At 44.7% G+C, this 22,734-nt stretch overlaps 1 protein-coding gene across 6 annotated transcripts in view; it reads left to right on the top strand.

Moving 5' to 3' along the window:
- Positions 1-22,734, top strand: part of CACNA1I (calcium voltage-gated channel subunit alpha1 I) — a 168,477-nt gene that overhangs the window by 99,037 nt on the left and 46,706 nt on the right. For all 6 annotated transcript variants that reach the window (XM_088165279.1, XM_088165281.1, XM_088165280.1 and 3 more), the window contains 4 exons: positions 11,604-11,763; positions 13,926-14,241; positions 14,870-14,962; positions 20,710-21,019. In XM_088165279.1, the coding sequence (XP_088021405.1) occupies positions 11,604-11,763; positions 13,926-14,241; positions 14,870-14,962; positions 20,710-21,019 (879 nt within the window). The remainder of the gene's footprint in view (positions 1-11,603; positions 11,764-13,925; positions 14,242-14,869; positions 14,963-20,709; positions 21,020-22,734) is intronic.

The raw sequence follows: 22,734 nt of genomic DNA, 5'->3' as shown, positions 1-22,734 counted from the left end.
CCACTAAGAATGACACTTTGTACCCAGTTTGTAGTTAGGCTGTAAAACTCACTGCTGCAGGAAGTGATACTGTGCAAGAAAAAGAAGTAAAATGGGATTTTCTAAGGGATGCCCCATCCCTGGAAGTGTTCAAGGTCAGTTTAAATGGGGCTTTGGGGAATTGGACCTGTGGAAGATGTTCTTGTACATTGCAGGGAGGGTGGAAGTTGATGATCTTCAACGTCTCTTCCAAACCAACCATTTCTGTGAGAACTGACATGGAGACACTTCCAGATTTCCATCCTCCTTGGGGGTTAGAGCTGATCTTTAGCTACCAGTTTTCAATAATTGATTGCATTGTTTGCAGTTCTCAGCAGGATGTGCTACTGCCCATTTCAGGTTTCCAGTTTGAAGCACTCTGGGGTTCTGCCCTGCCTGATCATTCCTCCATTCTCATGCCGTCTGTGGAGTGTGCTAAAGAAAATATGAAGCACCCATGTCTTGTAATATGTATCACCCCTTCATTAACATTCTCTCTTATCTCTTGCATTCCTGACTAAAACCCCAGGAACTCTCCTTTTGGGGTCATGTTCGAAAATGCAGGAAATAAAAAAATCGGAGATTGGTCTGGTCCTATTGCCATGTGATTCAACTCCATGGCAATGAGTTGGTGTGACAAGCCCTGCAAGTCACTGAAAAAGTGTAAAGAGTAAAAAATACCCTCCAGGTCTCTGTCAGAGGTAGTTGCTTTCTGCTCTGGGCCTGTGTGTGTCCTGGTCGTGGGGTGAAATTCCACATCCATTTGTTGTTATCCTTTTGTGATTATGTGGCAGGCTGCTGGGTGAAATATTGCTCTTTGTGCTGGCTCTTTTTTTGTTGCTTCTTCTCAAGGCAAGGCACGAGGTTTGGGGGGATGGAGGCTGGTTTTGTTTTATTTTTGCCAGCTTTTGAGCACTGAATCTGTTCTGATCGTTTCTGATAATTTGAATTTCATGTTCCTCTTTTATTAAGTTTTTTGACATTGAAGAAGGAAATGTTTCTTCATTTTACTCTTTGTTGTCACATTGCCCTTATGCAGAGAAGAGCCCTTGCACTGTTTGATGTCTTCCAGTTTCCACTTACGATTTAGTAGCTGATTCATCATTTGGAAGCAGATTTCTTCAGCTGAGCACACTGTATAGAAGTGAAGGAATCTGTTGCAAAGCAACTTTATAGAGTAGAAAGTGTGTTTATGTGCTAATACTCTGTCTGTAAGTACAGTAATATTTATGTGGAGTTATAGGTATTAAAAAAATAACATTATATCCTTATTACTTGGTGTGCAGGAAATAAAATTTCATATTTGTGGGAAGTTCTGCTTTTTCTAAATGTGTTTTTTTCAGTCAGAACAAAAATAATCTTTTCCCATCCATTTTAGTACGGTTTTATGCTGCCTAATTTTAGATGGTTTGTTTCATTTAATGTTTTTTCCTATACTGGGCGCTGACAAAAAAGTCTAAAAATCAGAAATCCTTGATCATGCTATTCTAGTGTAAGAATGCTTTCCTCTCTTCTTGTCCTCCTTTTTTATTGCTAAATGTTTTAATAATAATTGCATTGTTTTTATTTCAATCAAATAGCATTTTTTTCCCTAGTACAAATGCTGTGTATAAAAATCGTGGTCTAGTTCCATTTTTCTTTATTAATGACTGTAATTATAGTAGCTCCATGGGTCCCAATAGAGTGGAGTTTTCTTCTTTTCTTCTACAGATCTCAAAGATATAAACCATGGCTTGTTATTTTTAGTCTGTCTTATGCTTATGGGGTTAGTGGGACTCAGTGGGTGTCACCAGCAGACTAAGGAATACAACTGACATCTCCTAACTCTTAGCTCTGCACTCATCTCACCGGACCAAAGCACCAATATAAAAATAATCTGAACCACCTGAGTGCTGAAATGGGAAAAGCAGATGTTTAACCTGTATATGCCTGCTTTAAATCTGCCTTCCACACCAAGGTGCCTGTGCTTGGCACTGTAACAGTGCCTAAAACAGAGTAAGCTGGCTACGAATCTTGCGCTTGGCATGGGGGAAAAGTGATGACATTTACTTCTCTAAATGTGTTTTTGAAGAACTAATTTCACTGATGAGCGTGTGTGAAATGAGCTTCTGACTGAGATATATTAGGCTGTAAAACAGTCTCATTTACAGCTAGATCAGACAAAAAACCAAGCACATTTGACAGGCACAGTCCTGCCCTAGCAGTTGGAAATGCAAACGGATTATGAAATTCCTCTTCTAAGGGTCCCCCATGGGGTCTTTGCTTCAGATGCTTCAGTGTTTTTGCAAGAGGACTTGGTTCTTCTCTTCCAACACTGATTCCCTTTCAAAAACGTACTCTTCCAAATGACTCTTTTGGAAGTGTGTTTCTTCCCCATCTCAGCTTTATTTGTGAAGCAATAGCTGAAACTCAGATACTGTTGATTTTTTTCAAATATTTAAACTTACCCAACTCACAGTTCTCTGTACTAGGTGCTCTGTAAATACTTATTATCACACCTCAGTGACAAACAAACCACACTCTCAACCATGTGCAAATGTGTATGCACACAGGTTTATCCACATATAGCCTGAGTGGGTCTCAGAAAGGGCAAAGGAGTGATGTTCTCTTGCAGCACCCATACAGAAAAGTTAAGAGGTCACAAAGCCCTGTTCATTCCCTGATCAGGCTCTGTGACTGAAATGTATTTAAAGGTGAAGTTGCCTGTAGGCTCTGTTCCAGACAGGTGGGCAGGGAAAGGATGGAGCAAAGCCAAAATGGACTTGACCAACTGGGTCAAGTTCAGTCTATGTCCTCCCTTCCCAACCAAATGGAGCAAAGCACTGAATCGAGCAATGTGATTTATGCCTGGAGCATGCCATTAAAGGATGCTTTTCCTCCAAGAGGGAGACAGATCAGAGATGAAATTGTACTCAGAGCTGCACTGTCCTGTATGTGCAGCTCTATATCGAGTCAGTCAAGCCCTAAATTAGATGGGCAAGCTCAGAATAAAGGGAAACCGTGCGAAGGGGAACAGAGCAGAATGCAGAACAACAGAGATGAGCACAGAGAGGAAGGAGAGCTGGACAGAGAAATGCACAGGAGGTGAGTGGTAGGGTTTTTAGGACAGCGTACGAAGGTCTGATGCACTGCTGTGTGTAGGGTAATGCAGAGAAGTGGCAGGGAGGAAATCAAAACTGATATAAAGTCAAGGATAGTATAAAGAAGATCTATTGACTCACAAATATGCTGGATGGGTTTGCAAATCAATGCTTCTCTGAAGCTTTTTAACAAACCAACCAGTCTGTAACCAGACCCACATTATGCAGTGCTGGAGGAAGCCTTCATAGAAGCCTAGAATGGTTTGGGTTGGAAGGGACCTTAAAACTCTTCTCATTCCAACCCCCCAGCTCTGGGCAGGGCAGGGACACCTTCCACTAGAACAGGCTCCTCAGAGCCCCATTCAGCCTGGCCTTGAACACTTCCAAGGATGAGGCATCCACTATTTCTCTGGATGTTCCAGTGCCTCACAACTCACAGTAAACAATTTTTTCTTGTACTTAATTTAAGGCTTCAGTCACTGAAGATAGGCTCCAATTTTATTTACTTGTTGTCTGATATCAATGTTGTTTTTCATGTGAATTCCAAGTGTGCAGTGTATTACCAGGTGTTTAACTGGGTAATCAAAGTAAATTTTGGAGAAAAATCCCAAAACATAATGAAAATTATATTTGTTTGTTAATGTAGCATCAGGGCAAGAAGCTGGGAAACACTGAAATGCATGAAAAAAAGAGACCTGGAAATGCTTTGTTTTGTATGATGCATTGCTTAGTTTCTATTTTTTGTGCTCACAGATCATGTGAAAAAGTAGTATTTCCTTCTCTGAACCAGTCCATTTAATTTCACTATAATTACCAAGTATCAAAAGTCACAAACTATGCAGCTGTAGTTTTTTCAGATGTCTTTAAAGCCACGAGATTTGAAAAAGGAAAAGGAAAAACAATCACAGATTATATTTATTTATTTTTCCTGTGGCTTTCAGACCTTTAGACCTGTCAGTTATATCTTTTTTTCCACCCATAGTAGTGGGGAATAAAAAACTTCTCTCCTTTTTTTCTTTGCTGTAATCTGAGATTTTCAAGTCATAGCAAGATTTCACACCTGAAGGTTTCTGCCTTGCATTCCAAAACTGATGTTAAAAATCACAAGAGTCTGTAATAGCACTTCAGAATTTGTGTTGCTGAAAGTAAAGCAAGCCTGGAAAAAAATAAACCAAAACATTACAGAAACCAGTCGTAGAAAGACCTTTGATGGAATATTTATTTCTCCCTTCTCCTGTAGGGGAACCTGCAGAGCCAGAATTTAAAAAATGCTTAGTACCTCACATCTCCCATTGTGACAATTCTGCTGCCTGTTCAAACAAGCTCAGCTTCCAGTGTACACAGCACTCACAAAAGCCCAGCCACGTTTTTTGCTGCCTAAATGGGAGCTGAGCTGTTTTGCAAAATCTGTCCCATGGGACCTATCAAGCGATGGATACCATGGAAATGTGAGCAATAATGACAGTGTATTATGGGGTGAATGATACTGTCATATTACACTAATGCAAATTAAACTTTGTGTGTGTGGGCAAGGCAATTTACAATCATAGCCTTAAATTTCTCTATCTTTGTGTATTTTGGGACCGATTCTCCTGTTCACACTCATTTCACGTAATGTCATGTCACTGCCTGCAGTAGAAAGAAACATGATTCATGCTAGTGACAGCAAGAGGAAATTAGCCCTGTAAATCTTACCCAGAAGTTGCATTAATGTTGTTTTACATAATATTCTGCATTATTCTGTCCCACTTAGCACTAGAGATGTGTAAATAACTTAAGGATACTTATAGAATAGAGGCAAGTGGCTCACAGCCACGGCACTGGAGCTGACTTTTGTCCCTGGCGTTGGGTGGCTTCTGCAATTCTGAAAGACAAGCTGGCACTGCATGTTTTTAATAGACTCTTCACTGAAAGTGAATGCAGTCATCACTGCAGTGATAAATGGGGAAAAAAAGAGATGATCAGTGAATGAACTACTGTAGCAGGTGGTAGTAGGTGTTGCTTATTAGATGTTCAGTATTACAAAAAAGAACAGAATGACAGAAATCCCCCAGAGAGACACCTCTCTAAGAAATAATCTGACACCTGTCATCACTCTCCAAGACAAGGTTGCTTAACAGTAGTCCAAAGCTTGCAAGGGGATAATGGCAAGACAGTGAAGAAGGGGACTACTGACTGGGACCCTTGCCTGCATCCATTTCTGCTCATGCCACAGATTATGTGGCTACCAACCATGCTATGGTGGCATATATTGAATGCGACTGCTTGTGGAGGAGGAGTTTTCTGTCGTTATCTGTAAGCCCTAGCTGGGCTTACAGCATCCATCATAAGGTGCAGCCTGCTGCAGAGCTTGGGTGCCTCCTTCTTTTAGGACGACAGAAAAGCTTGGACTGTGGCCACTCTTTTTCCAAAAATGTCAGCATGTAAGTGTCAAGGTAAATGCTATGGAATTTGCTCTCTTTCTTGAGGCCACTGCAACTGTGGAGTCAGGTCTGCAATTAGGAGGCTTCACTTCTGAGCTTGCTTCTTTACATCACCTGGCAGCACCACCTGAGCCCCCTTTGGCAGCCTGCTGAGCACTGTGGCTCTGCAGTGCCTGTGTGTTTATTTGCTTCTCTTAGCCTCCAAGGAAAACAGCTCATCTCTGGTTTCATTTGCACTCTCTTTTCGGTGGTTGTTTTAGCTGAACGTCTGATGGGAAGTGTTTTAAGTGGTGCATTTTTCCTCCCTTCTTACTTTTTCATGCTCGTGATCTGACCTGGTCTGTGTCTTGCTCTCTGACTCAAAAGAGGTGAGGCCTGTGATAGTATCTGAATCCCAAGTTAATTATTTCTAGACCCCTGGAGCAAGCTTAAAGAGAGTTTTTCTTCTCTTATATGCATGTACTCTAAACCTGCTCTGGAAAGCTCTGTTGTTACAGCAAGGTGAAGCTCTGGCCAGCAAGTTTCTTTCTGGAGTTTTAGTCTCTCTTTTGGCTACCTCAGGCTTAAGCTGAGAAGTATCTTGAAGGTAAGGACTAGGGGCACTTAATGTTTAAACTTGAGTATTCTAAGGGAAGTTGTATGAAGATGAGGTTTGGTATGCCCATGATACTGAGAAAATGAACAACAGCACTCTGTATTGGTTGAAGCTTTGTACGTGCTGAAAATGTCATGTTTTGATATCTTCTGTGGTTACATTGGGAGTGACAAAGATAATTTGAAGTTATGTCATCAACAGGCTGTGTAGGATGAGGTGTCTGAACGAGTCAGGGATGCTAAAAGGCTTTGCTTGTTAGTAAGGCAAGAGTGGGGATTTGGTGAGGAGCTGACCAGTGCTCCTGAGCTATGGATCATGCTGACCATCTGCAAGTGCTAAACCCCCAGCTCTAAATGTATTCTGCAAATGCACCCAGAACCTGACAAAGAGATTGACTGGAAGACTTTGCTTTTCTTTGAATGAGGCCAGTGTGTTTAGGGCAGTTTTTCTTTAGCAAAAGGTCCCTCAGTACCTCATACCATCTACAGGACCTGTCTTTCCATAGAGTTAATTTAATTTGGGTCTGGCCATCCATCCAGACATGCTCTCTCTTGCCTTGGTGCAAAGTGGGCAGTGATGGTTTGCAATGTAAGTGAGGCTGGCTTTGCAGCTTGAGGACAAAGCATCTGGAGCTGCACATGGGCTCTTCCAGCTCAACTCCTTTAGCTTGCACATGTTGTCTGCAGAAGGGGCCTCAGTTAAGAGGAATGCATCAAAGAGAAAAGATCTGCATGGCCAGGGAAGCTGTGGGTTATAGTATCAGTCAGCTTGGCAGTGTGGCTGCTGTTGGACCTACGGCTGATTGGTATCTCTTGGTAGTAGTTTGGCCCAAGTTTGAGCTGATGTTTGTGAATGCAATGTGTGAAACGACAGCTAAGCCTTGGGTGAGCAGATCTGTGAGGACAGTCACAAGCTGGAGCACCAGCTTGCACTGTGCACACAAACTGAGATTATTTTAAATACAGAGGTTGGCTGCAAATTTAAAAAAAAAAAAAAAAAAGTGCATGTCTCTCTGTGTCCTTTCTGCACAATCTATCTGCTGGAATGGTTCCTTTTTTCTGAAAATTTCCGTAAAGGAGCATGCACAGGAAAATCGTGCCAACTTCATGCTAGTTGGATGGATTGCCATGTGTCCTGGGGCAGGGGAGGAAGGAAAGAAGGCACGCTTGGACAAGCAGCCTGGCTGAGGGACATAATGACACTTCAGGTTCTGCATTCTGCAAAATGTCCTGCCAGCTAGTCACAAGTGCTGATGGGAAGGAGATTTGTTTTTGCTCCAGTTAAAAAATGCCAATTGGTATTTGGTCCACGATGCAGCTGAGATGGATGCTGCGAATTATGTTCTCTTCCATCTGCCTTACCCCAAGCGCGAGGGAATGATTGCCTCAAACCACTATCTCCTTTTGACTTCACATGCATTGGCTTTGTCCATCACGGTATAGCTGAGGCGGATTGGAAGCCTCAGAGGTGAGTGAGAGACAAGAAACCAGAAAGAACAGGGCTTCTCACTCCCTCCTAAACCAGTCCTCCGATGGTATCACAGGGTTAGCACCAGGGAGGGAATCAGCTCAGCTATCCTGGCACTTGGGAGGAGGCAGGGGGAGAGAGGGCGAAGTGACAGCGCTGCTGAGCGGGGCAGGATGACGGTCACGGGCACAGCTGCCCCGGGCTCGGCTCCTGCCCATCCCTGTCCCTCACAGCGGGCTCTGCTGTCCTGGGCTCTCCTCTGCCCATCCCTGTCCCTCACAGCGGGCTCTGCTGCTCAGTCTCGCCTCCTGCCCAGCCCCGTCGCCGCCGCGCTCGCCCGGGGGCGGACACGGCGGGCGAGTCCGCTTAGCTGCGATAGCCAGGCTAATCAGGGTTGATGGCAAGTGTCTGCAGGGAGCTAGGGTCATTGTAGTGTCTCCCGAATTTGTCAGGAAGGGCCTCTGGGTGCCACCAGGGTGAGAGAGACGATTTACTTCTTCCGAACCAGGGAGGGAACACAGAGACTGCTCAGCCCTGTGCTTCCTTCTGATGGTCACTTCCGAGCACTTCTCTCACCTTCCCACCATTTCTCATCCCTGTGACATACTTTCCCCCCATCTCCTGCTGCGTCTGAGTGGTGAACCTGTGGCTTTGCTCCTGAGGGATATCTTACCAGAAGCAGCCCTGCCTTCGAGGTACCACCGAGTACCCTTCTCTACCCCTTGCTCAAGGGCATGGGTGAGCAGCAGGGAGCCATTATGTAAGCATTGTTTCCTTCCTTGGATGCCTACAGACAAGGCCATTTCAATTCCTCCCTTCCCCTGGTCTCCTGGTCAGAGTAAGTGAAGAAAAGACTTTTCTGAGCCCACACCTGGCACTCATGAATATTTAATGTTTCTAGCTTTTATTTCCCTTGAAGAGCAAAACCTTTTCATATTTGATGCCCTGGAAGGCTGTTTGGTTGCTGAATGTTGTTTCATCAATGCTCTCCCTCCTCGCTTTTCCTTCAGACTGCCCAGCTCTCTTCCTTTCTCTTCTCGAGCAGCTTTTCCTTTTTCACAAAGGATGCTTCAGAAAAGGTCACTGTCCCTTTCATATCCCCTCCTTACTGTGAGCCAGCATGGCTTCTGCTCTGCCAATGGTAAAAGACAAATGGGGATGTGGGGAAAGGCAGCAGTGGGGAAGGAGGCTAGGAAAAGTGTGCACGTAAAATGAAGAGCAGCACAGAGGCAGAGAGGAGTTGTAGGCAGAGCAAGAGAAGAATGGCCGAGCAGCAGGGAGAGGCAGCAGCAGGATTTTGATGAAGAATTGGCTTTCCAGCTCCTTTCAGAATTTGTCATTCAAGATGCAAGGGTGCTGCTGTAGATGGCAGCTTGTCCGGTGAGGGTCCTTTGGAAAAGGGAGGCATCCCAGTTCCCCAAAACAGAATATTCCCAAAGCTGCGTTTCCTATTTCCACTGTCGGGCAGTTGCTTTAGAGACATCATTATTTTGGCCACCAGCTTCTATGGTAAATCATCACCTGTTGTCCTTAGGCCATTCAGCCTTTCTCCCTCTTTCTCCTACAATTGCAACTGATGTTTGAATGTTTAGATGGGCATAGATTCAGCATTACTACTTTTGAAGAGTCAATCTCATATCCACAGTCAACATCAATGGAACGAGAAAGATGAATCTGTCTAACTGTGAAACTTAAAAAGAAAAATAAAAAAATGTGTTTCATTTGGACTTAGAACCTGTTAATGCTGAAATTCTTTATGATGTGGAAAAGATGCCAGGTGTTGGGGCCACCTGACAGTTCTTGGGTCATGGCTCCACATAACCCAGAAGGCCTAACATGATCTTGGAGCTGTGGAAAGCATAATCTTGTACCATCAGTAATCCCTCTGAGAGTCAGGATGGAGAACGTATGGGCAGGCAGGATGTTTCCAAGTAAAAGACAGACAAGTTTTCCATGTCACTTGCTTTCTCTTGGAATGTAGACAAAATCAATTTTTACAAATTCTGACCCAACAAGCACGCAGTCTGCAAAATTCTGGTGGGAATGTCTGCTTTGTCTGTTCTGCATTTCAACGTAAGGGCAGCCTCATCTGTCCTATTACCTAGCTCTGAAATGGAGCTAGTATCAATTGATCTGAAAAACATCACCTTCTCTTGCAGCATTACTGGCACAGCTTCCCATGTCACTTGGCTCTCCTTAATGTACTAACCAGGACAGTTTATGGGAGCTACTGAGCTCATTCTGTGACACATTAATGCTGAGAACATGCAGCATTGCAGTGAGGGTGCAGTGGCAGTCTTGAATTCCCAGTGCTGTCCAGAGCATTTCTCCAGGGCCCAGCAGGTCTCAGTGGCTATGCTGTTGGATTTGGTGTGCTGAGAGCTGTCAGTGACTCAGAGCACAGCTGAGATTCCCAGCGAGTGGCTGGAGCTGTGTCCCTACACTGCTGAGTTACTGATGTACTTGTCTAGAAGCTTCCTTACGTGGTGACTGGTGGCATAGCTGGGCAGTCAGGCAGCAGGGCTTAACTACTGCTCCACAGCCTAGTCTCAGAGCTAGGGCCACTATCCTTTATCGTTCACGATCCCATGTAGGCACCAATAAGCAGCTCCTTCCTACACATCACATACCTGTAAACACCACTCCTGTGTCTTCCACCCCACTCTGCCTCCAAAGCATTCTCTACTAATCCAAACCAGTCTGCTGTTCCACAGCAGGCACACTTCTCCCTCTTCCTTCAGTGTTTGTGAATTCCATGCCTGCCTGCCCCACCAAAGGTGCCACTTCCCTCCCCTCTCTGTGGGGCGAGCAGTCAGGGGAATAGACATGGAGCATACATAATGTATGGTATCATGGGGTAATTACTGGGTGCTGGGTGCACAAGGGGGATTATCTTGTGCCTCAAAGGGCTGAGAATCCTAATCTTATCTTCCCCTCCTCTTTCCCCTTCCACTGCCATCTGAAGTAATGAATTGGTTATAAATACCTCATTAGCTAATTATTTGCTGGCCTACATGGAACATCATCAGTGAAGGAACTCTTTGGGTACCCAGGGGAGGGACTTCCATGGAGACAAGGAGAGAAAACCTTGTGAGGTGTGCACAGGGGTAAAGGCAGTACTGTGATGCTCAGAAGAATTTCTAGACTTTCACTATCCCTGGAGAGCAGAGGAAAAGCCATTAGCTCCATGGAGAAGCGAGACTATGTTTACCCTGACTTGTGGCTGTGAGCTAAAGAGCCAAGGGGAAAATAAAACCACAGGAATAATTCATTAGGTAATTAGAGAGTAAAAAAATTTTTTTTAAAATATTTGCACTGGGCAGAGATTCTGTGCTAGAAGCATTTTGGGCTGTGCCTGCTACTTGTGTGCTCCAGCCCCACTGGGGCACGAGGACTAGCCAGAGGAAATTGTGTTTTTCATGGCTGTCTCTTGATGATACTGTCACTGAAAAAAACCTAATTATCTATGCTAGTTTATAACTTCTGGAAAGGTCCATCCCACTGGCAGGTTGGCCTTGGTATCTCCATGCAGGTCTCACAGGCTGCAGGATGCAGTTGCCGTTCTGGGATGACTTTCAGTCTGAGCCATTGGATAATGGGGCTGTTGAGCTGACATGCCCCTTTGGGACATTTGTCACTCTGTTGTCCTTCCTTCCTCTGTTGTGCAGGGAAAGGGGAGGGAGGGATGTCAGTCAGATAGCTGATGGCACTAGAAGTCTCATTCTCTTTTCTTCTCTGCTGCAGATGGAGGCCTAAGGTTAAGAGATCACAGCATCACAGCAGCTCTGCTGGCTGCCTGTCAGTAGTGGTTAGGACAAGAAAGGGCAGTAACCATAAATCTGGCCTGGTTTGGACAGTAGTTAATTTCTGACACTCTGCTTTTATTTTCATGGGGCTTTTTTTCTTTTTTTATGCTTATATTGTAAACTTCTTTCCTATTCTTCTCCTTCCCTTCCTCTCTCCTTTTCCTTATCCCTGTGTCCCACACTTGCTCCTTCTGGCTCTCTTCTCCCCCTGCAGGCATGCGCATCCTTGTGAACCTGCTCCTGGACACCTTGCCCATGCTGGGGAACGTCCTTCTTCTCTGCTTCTTTGTCTTCTTCATCTTCGGCATCATTGGGGTGCAGCTCTGGGCTGGGCTGCTCCGCAACCGCTGCTTCATGGAGGAGAACTTCACAGTGTGAGTGACTGGGAGACAACATCTCCTTCTCTTCTTCTGTGGATGTTTCTCTTTCCCTCTGCTTGCTCATGTCTTCTGCCAGGCTCTCTGTGTATCACTTACTCCAAGTGCAGGGTGATAGTGTGCTGGTGTTGGTCACATCTTGCTGTGGAAAGGGAAGGTGGGCAAAGACAGCTGGTTTTCTTCTGTCCTCACAGCAGGTGTCTGGGCTCATTTGGATTTGACCAAGGCACAGCTTAGCATGGCTGCCCCCTCCAGCAGTGCCCAGTAATACAGTATGGTGCTCCTACACCCAGAAAGAGCTAAAACTCTAAAACATGCTGTCTTTCTCCTGAATCTGCTCGTTCTTCAGAAAACAGCCCTCACAGGAGTCTTATAGAAAGCCATAGTGCTGCCTGATGCATCCAGGAATATCTTTGGCACCTCCAAAATGGAGCTGGGGTCACTGTTTTGACAATAGTGCATTACCTTTGGAGGGACACTGAGAAATTACTAGAAAACTTCAGGAGTAGAATTGCATCTGTCATGGGGAAGGGACAGAGGGCTGGTGGGAGAGATGTCTCACACCTGGGTTAGTAGAAGTGAGAGCATCTGAAAGCAGATAATTAATGTTTGAACGGGACAAAAGACTTATGGAGAAACATGGGAGCAGTTCTGGCAAAGAGAGCTTGAAGCCACACAAGGGTCAATTACAAGTATCTGAGGTTTATCTGGGGGTTCAGGGCGAGCCTGCAGAGCACAGCTTTACTCCTCCCACAGGCAGTGGAGTGGAAAAACTCCTGCCTGCCATGAATTTTCCGATTACCCAGTTTCAGGACACAGCTCCTCCTGTTGACTTTCTGGCTTTAGTAGATCTCAGGCTTTAAAATGTTTTCTTAAAACTGTATGCTAATCCCAAGCGTGTTATCAGTGTAGACTGCTTAAAGAAAACCTAGAGCTGTAGATCAGTTTAAACTGATTAAACAGTTCTGAAGCTTCGGAACATCTCAAATTGGAAAAAAAAGTGTGAAAATACAATGTGCAGAACAGCAGTGGAGTTGCAGAGTAGGACCTGCTTAAAGCAGGCATTCCTGTTTATTTATTCCTTGGGGAAAAACTAATATTTAGGATGATTGTCCTTTATGTAAATCAGGAGTAGCACTTTTTTAATGAGTGTAATTACATCCATGCAGAGTTGATGTAACTGAGAAGTGAATTGGGGCCAGTCTTCACAATGACAGATATTAGAAAATATTTGGCTGACCGTTACTAGGGAAATCAGTTCTGAAGGTGCCCTATGATGAGGATGAGTTACAACATACCTTTGTAGTTTAGTCCTGCTTAGTTAACAATCAGAGACTGTCTTTTTATTTTTCATCAACATCTGTCCTCTTCCAATGACACTTAATGAAAAAGTCTGCATTTGCACAATGTGAAAGTTGTGCATTGTAGCACTGCAAGGAATACACCAGATAAAGTTTGATCCTTTTTTTTTTTTTATCTCCACCTTTCACTTTTCTGATATTAGCTCATCTCCAGCTAGGCAAGCATAGATGATTTTAATTATTCATGCATTTGGAAGGTGCTTGCATTATTTGGAAAAAAGACATGAACTTGTCATAGAACATTGCACCCATAATGCCAGCTGTCAAGGAGGAGTCAAAGTTAAGGTTAAGTCAATTTTATCTTTCCATTTCCGAATTTTAAGGCTTATATGTGCAACGTTAATTATGCATGAACTGGATTTTTTTTTAGAAGCACAGAAGGTTCACTACCAAATGTTATAAAACATGTCCATCAGCAGTTACATATATGAACATTTTTCAGTAAAGCCTGATGAACTTCCTTAATGCCATTGCATCTGATTTTGATGTTAATGGGGAGAATGATCAGACTGCAAATCTCTGCATTCCAGCTTTTTGTCATCTCCATGCAGGCAGATTGTGTAATTTGGCTTGGGGTGATCTGATGACAGTAAAAGCTCTGAAAACTGGGGGCTCACCCTAGAAATTTGCTGTTTTTCAGGAGCCCTGTCATTCCTCCCCTTTTCCTGAGGAAATTAACCTGAAATTCCCTACCCAGTGCAGTCCTTATGTTGGAATGTGGGCTCCCAGCTCCACCAGTATCACTGATAGATAGGGAACTCTTTGTCACAGGAAATTTGACTGTGGGCTCTTTTGCAGACAAGGTGACATTGTCCTGCCCCCTTATTACCAACCGGAGGAAGATGATGAGATGCCCTTTATCTGCTCGCTGTCAGGAGACAATGGAATTATGGGCTGTCACGAAATACCCCCGCTGAAGGAGCGAGGCCACGAGTGCTGTTTGGACAAGGATGATTATTATTATTACAATTCAGTCCGGCAAGAGTTCAATATCAGTGGCATGTGTGTGAACTGGAACCAGTACTACAACGTGTGCCGCACCGGCAATGCCAACCCGCACAAGGGTGCCATCAACTTTGACAACATTGGGTATGCCTGGATTGTGATATTCCAGGTAAGTCTGAGTTAACCTCCTTACAAGGCTCAAGCTTGTTTTTCAGACTCATTCTTTCTGGGCTCTAGTGGCAGTTTCTGCAGGGTGTGACAGATGCAAAGTAAAGGGCCTTGTAACTCCCCTGTAAGGGAGATAGCGCACACATGAACACGCTTGCTGAAATAAGCTCCACTCTCCAGGCTGACTTGTACCAGTTTCCTCTCCAGTCCAGACAGCTATAGTAAAGGAATCCCTTTTTTTTTTTTTTTCATTTTTATTAAATCTCAGCACACGTTGCAGATGGGAGCTAAAATCCATGTCTTTTTTCTTTTCCTCCGGCTGTACGCGGTGTCCAGTCCAAGGGGCACAGCAACCTGCTACGGGCTTTCCCCCGCTGCGATCCAGGGAAATGAACTATTTTAATGAAATATTCCTGCTGTGGACTAGAATGATCTCACAGGCTTTGACAGTATGTCAGTGTCACCAAGCAGTACCATGCTGATTTCCCAAAATGGAAATTTGGCTTCATTGAAATGAATTGTTGTTTCTCACCTTCCTTGGGTTGAAACTGTCCTGCCAGTATCTGCTTGTTATACACTGAGGGGTGAACTCTGGAATACCCCTCCTGTTTCTCTTGTTTGTCTTTCAGGTGATCACACTGGAAGGGTGGGTGGAGATCATGTACTATGTGATGGATGCCCATTCCTTCTACAATTTTATCTACTTTATCTTGTTGATAATCGTAAGTATAAGGTCTGATTAATGTCAGCAATGCAAGCTAAAAGTCAACAAAAACCAGGTCTTAGATCAACATAGAAACCGGTAAAGCAAACTTCTAGGAATCTCAGAAATCCAGCTAGTTGATTTTCACCACGAGTCTGAAGAGGGATCACATATACAGTTGTCAGCCAAGTTATTAGCTTTCACTCAAAAACAAAGTTATACCTGCCCAGTGTAGAATAATGTTCTCACTGGCAGATCTTCTTGCAAAGTCAATTCCCCAAACCAGCTGGCTTAAAAGCCAATTCTTTCTCTGCCCTTCTATTTGATCTCTATACATTTTAAGCTCTTGAGTAATTTTTGAGCCATGTTGAGTGAGGAGCTTTTGGCAGCACCTGGGTTTATCAGGTTCAAAGTCTAAGATTCACATTTTGTTAGATTCAGGATCTGTCATGCTGAATTACTTCCTCATCATGAACGAAAAGGAGCTGCTGCTCCGTAAGTGTCAGCCGTCCAAAATAAACTGGCTGTGTGAGATCCCTTGTGAATGATAGGGTGGAAAGAGAGAAGTGTGTCAGCAATGAGAACTTAATAAGCAGTTTATAAGCCCTGTGGATTTGTACAAATGAAGTTTGAAGGTTGGTTTTCTGCAAGAATATTCATTATTAGTGCTTGGGATGGGAGCTGAGACACATGGTGCCATTACCTCCCCATTCCTCAGGCTTCCCTTGCATAAATGCATTTTCTTGGAGGGAATATCCTGTTTCTAACAAGGAAGGATTTTGTTTTTATGAAGACTCTTCCATATTGCTCACCTAAGGGACCAAAGTCAAGAGTGAAATGGAAAGACATAGGATGAATTATGGGAAGTATAAAATCTGTACATGGTAGATGCAATTTAGTTTCAGATCACTGAGTAAGGACCTCAGTGTGTATTTCCAGGGCCTACATGCATTTGGATGGGCTGATGAATGGACCTGGCCAGGACTCTAATCTTCATCCAGGACTTGTCCTATGGGGCCATGCCCTTCAAGAAATAGGATCTCTAGAAGCAGTCACCCGGTAACACTAATAGACTGATCTAGTACAAGGTCCTAGTTTACATTCAAGTTGGCATGCAATGACTTGAGATAAATCAGACTTTAATCCATTTCTGTGAGAAATTCTGCAGCCTGTACATAAGGAGGGTGGCCCAAAAAAAAAAAATCTCTTGGCCTGTTCAGGTCAGACAACTTACAAAAATCTTACTATATCCTTGATTTCACTCTGCCTTATGGCCATCTATTCTCACAAGGGAAAAACAAGGAGAGAAAAACAGAAATATGATGTACTTCCCTGTGGACTGAAGCACGAACCTGGACAGCAGAGGTGAAATGTATCTTAGGGAATGATGCTTTTACGTTGATGCTGGAGAGTCCCAAAAAACAGTGCAGAGATGTGATTGCACAGGATGGGGTGATGAGGGGAATTTCCACAGGCTCTGTTCTCAAGGGCAAACTGAACATCCACTGCTTTTTGTGAGTTCAGAAAATAATAATTTCCCATGAATTTTGTTCCTATACCCCACAATGCAATAGATATTTAGTACCAACCTGCATTTTGACTTTGAGCAGCATGGTCAGGTTGTCCCAATTCATAGAATATGCAGTTAGATGCAGACTTTACTCCTTGTCCCACAGTCCCAGTGTCTCCCAGAGCCAGGAAAAACTGTGCAGGGTCAGTGTTTAACCACTGGGGCACACATACTCCATCTTTTGTAGGCCAGTTCCAGAAACTGTCCTTCCCCCCACATTTCAAACTACATAAATTCGGTCAGTGTATTTTTGGTTTCTTAGTATGCTTCTAGTGCTGGCTCACATCATGTAGATTCACAGTGATTCAAAAGTTGTCTCTGAATTTGCAGGCACCAAAAACCCTCAATTAAACACTCCACCTGAGATGTTATTGCAGAGTGTCATTGACATTTCTAGACACTCCCTCCTCATTTGCTGAAGCCATATAGGTTTCTTTCTGTCAAACACAGGAGAACATGAATCTCAGGTTACTTTGGGGACTGCTGAGAACAAAGGAGTCGTATGCTGGGTGGAATATTTTCTTTACCTTTGGTGGAGTTAGGCCAAGGAAGTATTTAGCCTTTCTGCTACCTGCCTTCTTGGCATCTTTTGCAGCACATAGCAACACCACAGTGCAAATTTGCTATCATTTGGCTGCATTTCCTGTCTGAATCTTCACATAGAAATGATGATCCCTCTTTAAGTCTCATGAAATATGGTCCTTCCAGCCTTTATCCTTCCCTCCTTCTCCATGGTTGGAAGGCCTGGCTTTTAAGCAGGATTGTTCTGACAGTCGTACTTTAAGCCCTGACTCTTTGCTTTTCCACACACATTCAAGCCTTGGCTCAGACTTACTCTTCTGGGGCTGGATCTCTGCTGCTTCTCTCTAGAGTTGTGCTTTCATCCATGACTTCTTCCTACAATGACATCTGCAAACACCTAAATAAGGGCATTACTTGCTACTGCTCATATGACAGGAAGAAGGCTCCACCACCTGGATATACTCCCAGCACAGTTAGGAATCCTGTATGTGCTTCTCTGAGGGGAAGGGCGCTGACTGACAGTGGCACTCTGAGTGGCCTTTTAGAAAAACCTGGGAAAAACATTTTATGTATTCAGCAGGTGTAAAAATGCTTCCTCCTTGACCAGAGATCACGGATGTGATATGAAGGAAGGATTGCTACCTGCTCTTGGGTCAATGTTTCACTTGGGTTTTCCTGCTTGAGGTCCAGCTGTCTCTTTGACACCTCTCCAGCTACTCGGACACTGCTATGGCTCCTGCACTAGAACAAGCTCTTCTGAACCCTTAGACTGGCATTACAGCACACAGAGGCTCCTTGAAGCACTCTGTGCTTACACGTGTGGGCCTCAGAAGGCAAGCTGGATATCCAGGCTAAGCAGTAAAAGTAATTGATAAGCCAGGATCTGCAGCACTAATCAGGTTTTGTCAGATATTGCAGAGATGGGGCTTGAACCTTGGGCTGAATGAGGGCAGAACCTGCTTTATCAAAGCACAGCTCAGTCTCAGGGCTCAACGAGACCCTGTGTTGGGACTCAGAACCAAGGGTCTCCATCTGCTTCTCTCCACTGCTTTGACTCCATGTCTGACACTTTCCCTCTCTCTGCTCAGCCAGCTGAGATGAATCACTCAGTGAGGAGTCTTCTGGGACCCTTCCTGTCCTTCTCCTAGCTGGGAAGCAGTGCCAAGCTCAGCAAAGCCTGAGAGTTTATGGACTTGCCTGTGGTTTTAGGGATTAACCAAGCTCATTTGCTTTGTGTTTGATGTTCCTAGCTAAAAGGATAAGGACTGGGGACTAGTTGCCATATCCAGTCCTCTCACTCTCCCCGTTTTTGTTCATCTGGTGGGAGATAGCAGCAAACGGTGCCTGTGAGGACAGTGCTCAGTGATGTGAACCTGAACCCCACTCCAGATTCAACCCTAGGCCCACAGTGTGGTCCTGCTGAGGACACCTCAGCCCTCAGCTCTTCCCCCTGTGGCCTAGAGAGAAGGTGCTGCAAGCCTTAAACGCGTGTTGTTTGGGAGATGTGGGAAGTTGCAAAGTACAGGGCGGTGTCACAAGCAGTGTTCCAGAAATGCTCACACAGCTGGGGCCCGTGTCCCTACCCTGCCTCACTCAGTGCCAGCTGAGGGACAGAACCAAAAGGGAAAGCCCGGGTCAGTATCACACTGCTGAGGAGAGTGCATTAGAGGAGAATTTGGATTCCCAGAAATACACTCATCAGTTAAAATAAAACATGCAAGACATCACAGACCAGGGAGAATATTGAATGAAGGCAAAGAAATCTGAACAAGGCATTATGTTGATTTTCAAGGCTACATGCAGAAGCTGAAGGGAAAATAGGCTGAAATATGGGGGAAGGAGAGAGAAGAGAAGGGTTCAGTGATGAAGGGAAACAGAATTAGAACAGCTTTGAAGGGTGCTGAGAGGAGGAGGGGGAGAAAAAAAAGCCCTTTATTTTGAGATACTTTATTGTCCTTATGTTGAATCTGGTTGGAAAGAGCTTCATGTTTCAAAGGGTTATTGAGGATGGTAGCAGAGACCTCCCGTTTGGACAAAGAGCACTGTGTCCAAGAGAGAGGGTCACCCAGAAGGGCAAGCTGGTCAGGGGGGCAGTATGGCCTATGAACCGAGGGAAAGGCTGCTTGGACAGGTAAAACAAGCTCTGAGGTACTTGCTGAAATAAAACCTTTTTCCATTCACAAGTACTGGGTCAGGTTATCACCATCGTTGCCTGCTCTGTCCCCTTTGCTTAAAGGCTTTACAGGAGAGGACACATGTGAAGACAAGGGCAGGACTGAATCCTGCTCTCTGTCAGAGTTATTTGCTTGCCAAGGAGAGACAGTGAGGTGAGACTGGGTCCTGCACGGGTTCATACAGGAGAAACTGGTGCCAGGATGCCCCTTAGCAGGGATGCTCACAGGTTCAGGGAAGCAGGAATCTTGAGCTGGTACTTCTCCTCTCAGGGGCTGCCCCACAGAGCGTGTTTCAGAGCACTGCAGATGCATAGTCCTTGTTCAGAGTTCAGGTTCTGCATTTTATCTATGCCCTGTTGCCACAGCTCTGCAGGGAATAGGCACCAATCAAGGTGTCATAGCTTTTGAAAATTATTTTGAATGTAGTTACCAGCCCTTTTACTTATGAAATTCTCATCATATTGAAGCCCAAGATTTGTCCTCTATCTACCTATCTATGGATAGATCTCCTAGAGGAAATTAACCTCTAATTTCATGATATGTAACACAGAATGAGTTTATTTTGCCTACACAATTCTCAGCACAAAGAAATCCTTGTTCCATTTTATAAACAGGAAAACTGAGGTGTAAAGAGAATATGAGAGTTGTAAATTAAGCCTGGTAGACATTTGAGTTTCTATATGGAGAACAGGGAGAACCTGGGCATTTTGTTTGCTCTTTCTAAGAAATTGGGAGTGTGTTTTTTACAGTTTTTGTGTTTGAAATGAGAAGCCTATGTAGGCCAGAGGACAAGTTAAAGAAGAGCTGATATGATATGTCTTGTATCAGAAGAATAGAAAATAAGCAAGGAAGCATGGCTTTACTAGACTACTCAGTGTCCTTCTAAAAGTTGTTTGACTTTGTAAAATCCTTTTTGATTTCAAAAGCTCACTCATTTCACAAAAGCCCTATCTCTCTGTATGGAGAATTAAGGTACAAATGGTATAAATCAATAATATGCCCCAAATATACTGCTATGTCATTAAAATGATCTGAGAATACTAACATTTCTTCCAAGAGGTGAGGACGATAAATGGCAGTGCATGATTTTTCCAGTGGTAAATTAATAAGCAGAGGAGAAATCAACAAAACTGGATCTCTGTCTCCTGCCTTCTTTTTAACACAAAGAAGAAGGAAAGCAAAAGTCCAGCTTTCATCAAACCCTTTCTATGTAACTTAGAAGTGATTTGCTGAGGGTCCCAAAACCTGCCAAAAGTTGGACCTATTTCCTGAATTTCAATGCATAGCTTTAAATTCTGCATAGAAATTATGTTGAGTGAGCTCTCAAAACCAAGCTTATGCACTCCTGGCTTTCCCTGAAACCTCTTCTCCGTATGCAGACTGATTCCCACTCCTCTGTCTGCCTCCATTCACTTTTCCCCTCCTCTCTCCTCTTACATTCCTGGTCCCACATGTTCTTTTTCACGCTGACCTCGGTCCCTTCTTCTCCTTTGCTGGTAGGTGGGCTCCTTCTTCATGATCAACCTGTGCCTGGTGGTCATCGCCACGCAGTTCTCGGAGACCAAGCAGCGGGAGCACCAGCTGATGCAGGAGCAAAGGGCCCGGTACCTCTCCTCCAGCACCGTGGCCAGCTACATGGAGCCGGGGGACTGCTACGAGGAGATCTTCCAGTACGTGTGCCACATCCTGCGCAAGGCCAAGCGCCGCACCCTGGGGCTCTACAACAGCGTGCAGAGCTGGCGCCACGGCCACGCGCAGCAGCCCGGAGAGGCCAAACCCAGCCTGGACAGGAAAAGCCGGAGGCACTACAGTAAGGATTGCGTGGCTAAGGCTGGAAATGCCAGTGGCGGAAATGTGAGAGTAACTGGGAGCTAGCATTCCAAAGGACCTGTGCCTATGAAGCACTGAATTGGAATTCATGCTGGCCATTGAGTGTGGCACCACGGCATGACCAGCAAGGTGGGGGAGACCGGCAAGAATGGGAATGAAACAGGGCTGGCCAGTAGGGAACGTGGATAATCCAGATCTGAAACACAGAGACCATAAAGAGATAAAGTCACCGAGGCTTGTAAAGGGCTCTATGCCTGTGGCAGCCTGGGGTCGGTCAGACCCTGGCAGCTACCGAACATCCCAGATAGGGGGTCCCACAAGGAACAGCCTTTCCTGGAGTCTTAGGCAGCCTCAGCCGCAAGGTACCAATACGTGAGCAAGGCCTAGGCTTCAGGTGATCAGCTCTTAGAGTGATTTCAGCTTAGAGTGATCTCAGCTCAGCTCACAAGGTGCCTCGGCCCATGCTGAGAGGAGAGACCGGGAGGTCTGTGTGGGGTTGGTTCCACAGAGCTCTTTGTTGTCTTCTTCTGCGAAGGGTTCCAGTGACAGCAGCAGTCCACTGAACTGAGTGAAAGCAGGGATTTTTATAGGGAAAGTGTGACTTGACAGAGTGACCAATGGTTTGGGGTTAAGGAAATATGATCAGTAGTTTTACATGGAGATAAAGTGGAGGGTCTGAAGCGGGGAAGGGGTTTCTTAGCCTTGTCACCATGACTAAACAATTCTTATCTAAGGGATAGCTCTCCAGGGAGGCCTCGCTAGGGTCTCTGCTCCCTCCACATGTCTGGTATAGCCAGGTGTTGATAGCAGTCTGGGAGAGAGAAGATTTAGGGGGTATAACAAAGTGGGGCAAAGGACCTGGTGGCACAGCAGGTCCCCCAAAGCGAGTTGCTTCCAGACCTCAAGAGACAGGCAGAGAGTTGAGTTGCAATAAGTGTTGCCTGAGCCTAAGGAGTGATGCTGAAGAAGTCTGGTTGATATGCAAGGACGATGGAGACAATTTCTCTTGATGGCAGCACACGCTGTTGCGTAAAATTAGACGTGAGATATCATTTAAATTGGGCTCCTGGCTGGAAAAGTCACTGTAAAAATGGCTTTATGGAGCTAGTATTAACTGCCTGCTGATGCTTTTCCTAAGTTATGCTCCCATTAGCAAGCAAAAAGGCAGATTTTCCTTCAGGATGTCTTGCATACTCAAACTTTCATTTTCTTTGCTTGCTGGGAGAAAAGTTTCTGTGGACTTCATGCACTGTCTTAATGAATTAATTGCTTCATTTCCCTCATTGTCCGTTTCATCTTCCAGGCCTAGATGGAGGATCAAGGAACACAAATTTAGATTTCTCACTGAAGTCGGGGGATCTGTTCTGATTCATAGTGCACACTGTCAGGAAGAAGTTTTCCTGTGTTACCTCTTCTGGCTTCTTGAGATGTTTTGCTAATGCAGTTTCTCTAATTTAGAGAGTTTAGTTCAGTCTGGGGGTTCTCAGATCCCACTTGTAGCAGTCCAGGCCAAAATCAAGTCTCGTGACCATTTTTCCCCTCAGGTCCCACTTAGCTTGAGACTCACTAGCTTGTGTTATGATTTCTGCATGAGACAAAGCAGTTCTTTCTCTGATGGACATGAGTCCCGTTCAGGCTGATCACAGGCAAGTCGAACAGAACTGTGTGTTTTGGAGACACAGCCTGTCAGCAAAG

This window comes from Sturnus vulgaris, chromosome 5 (genome assembly GCF_052056855.1).
Source record: "Sturnus vulgaris isolate bStuVul1 chromosome 5, bStuVul1.hap1, whole genome shotgun sequence".
In the NCBI taxonomy this organism is placed as follows: domain Eukaryota; kingdom Metazoa; phylum Chordata; class Aves; order Passeriformes; family Sturnidae; genus Sturnus; species Sturnus vulgaris.
Note: the sequence above shows the minus strand (reverse complement) of the source record. Positions and strands in the feature narration are given on the sequence as shown.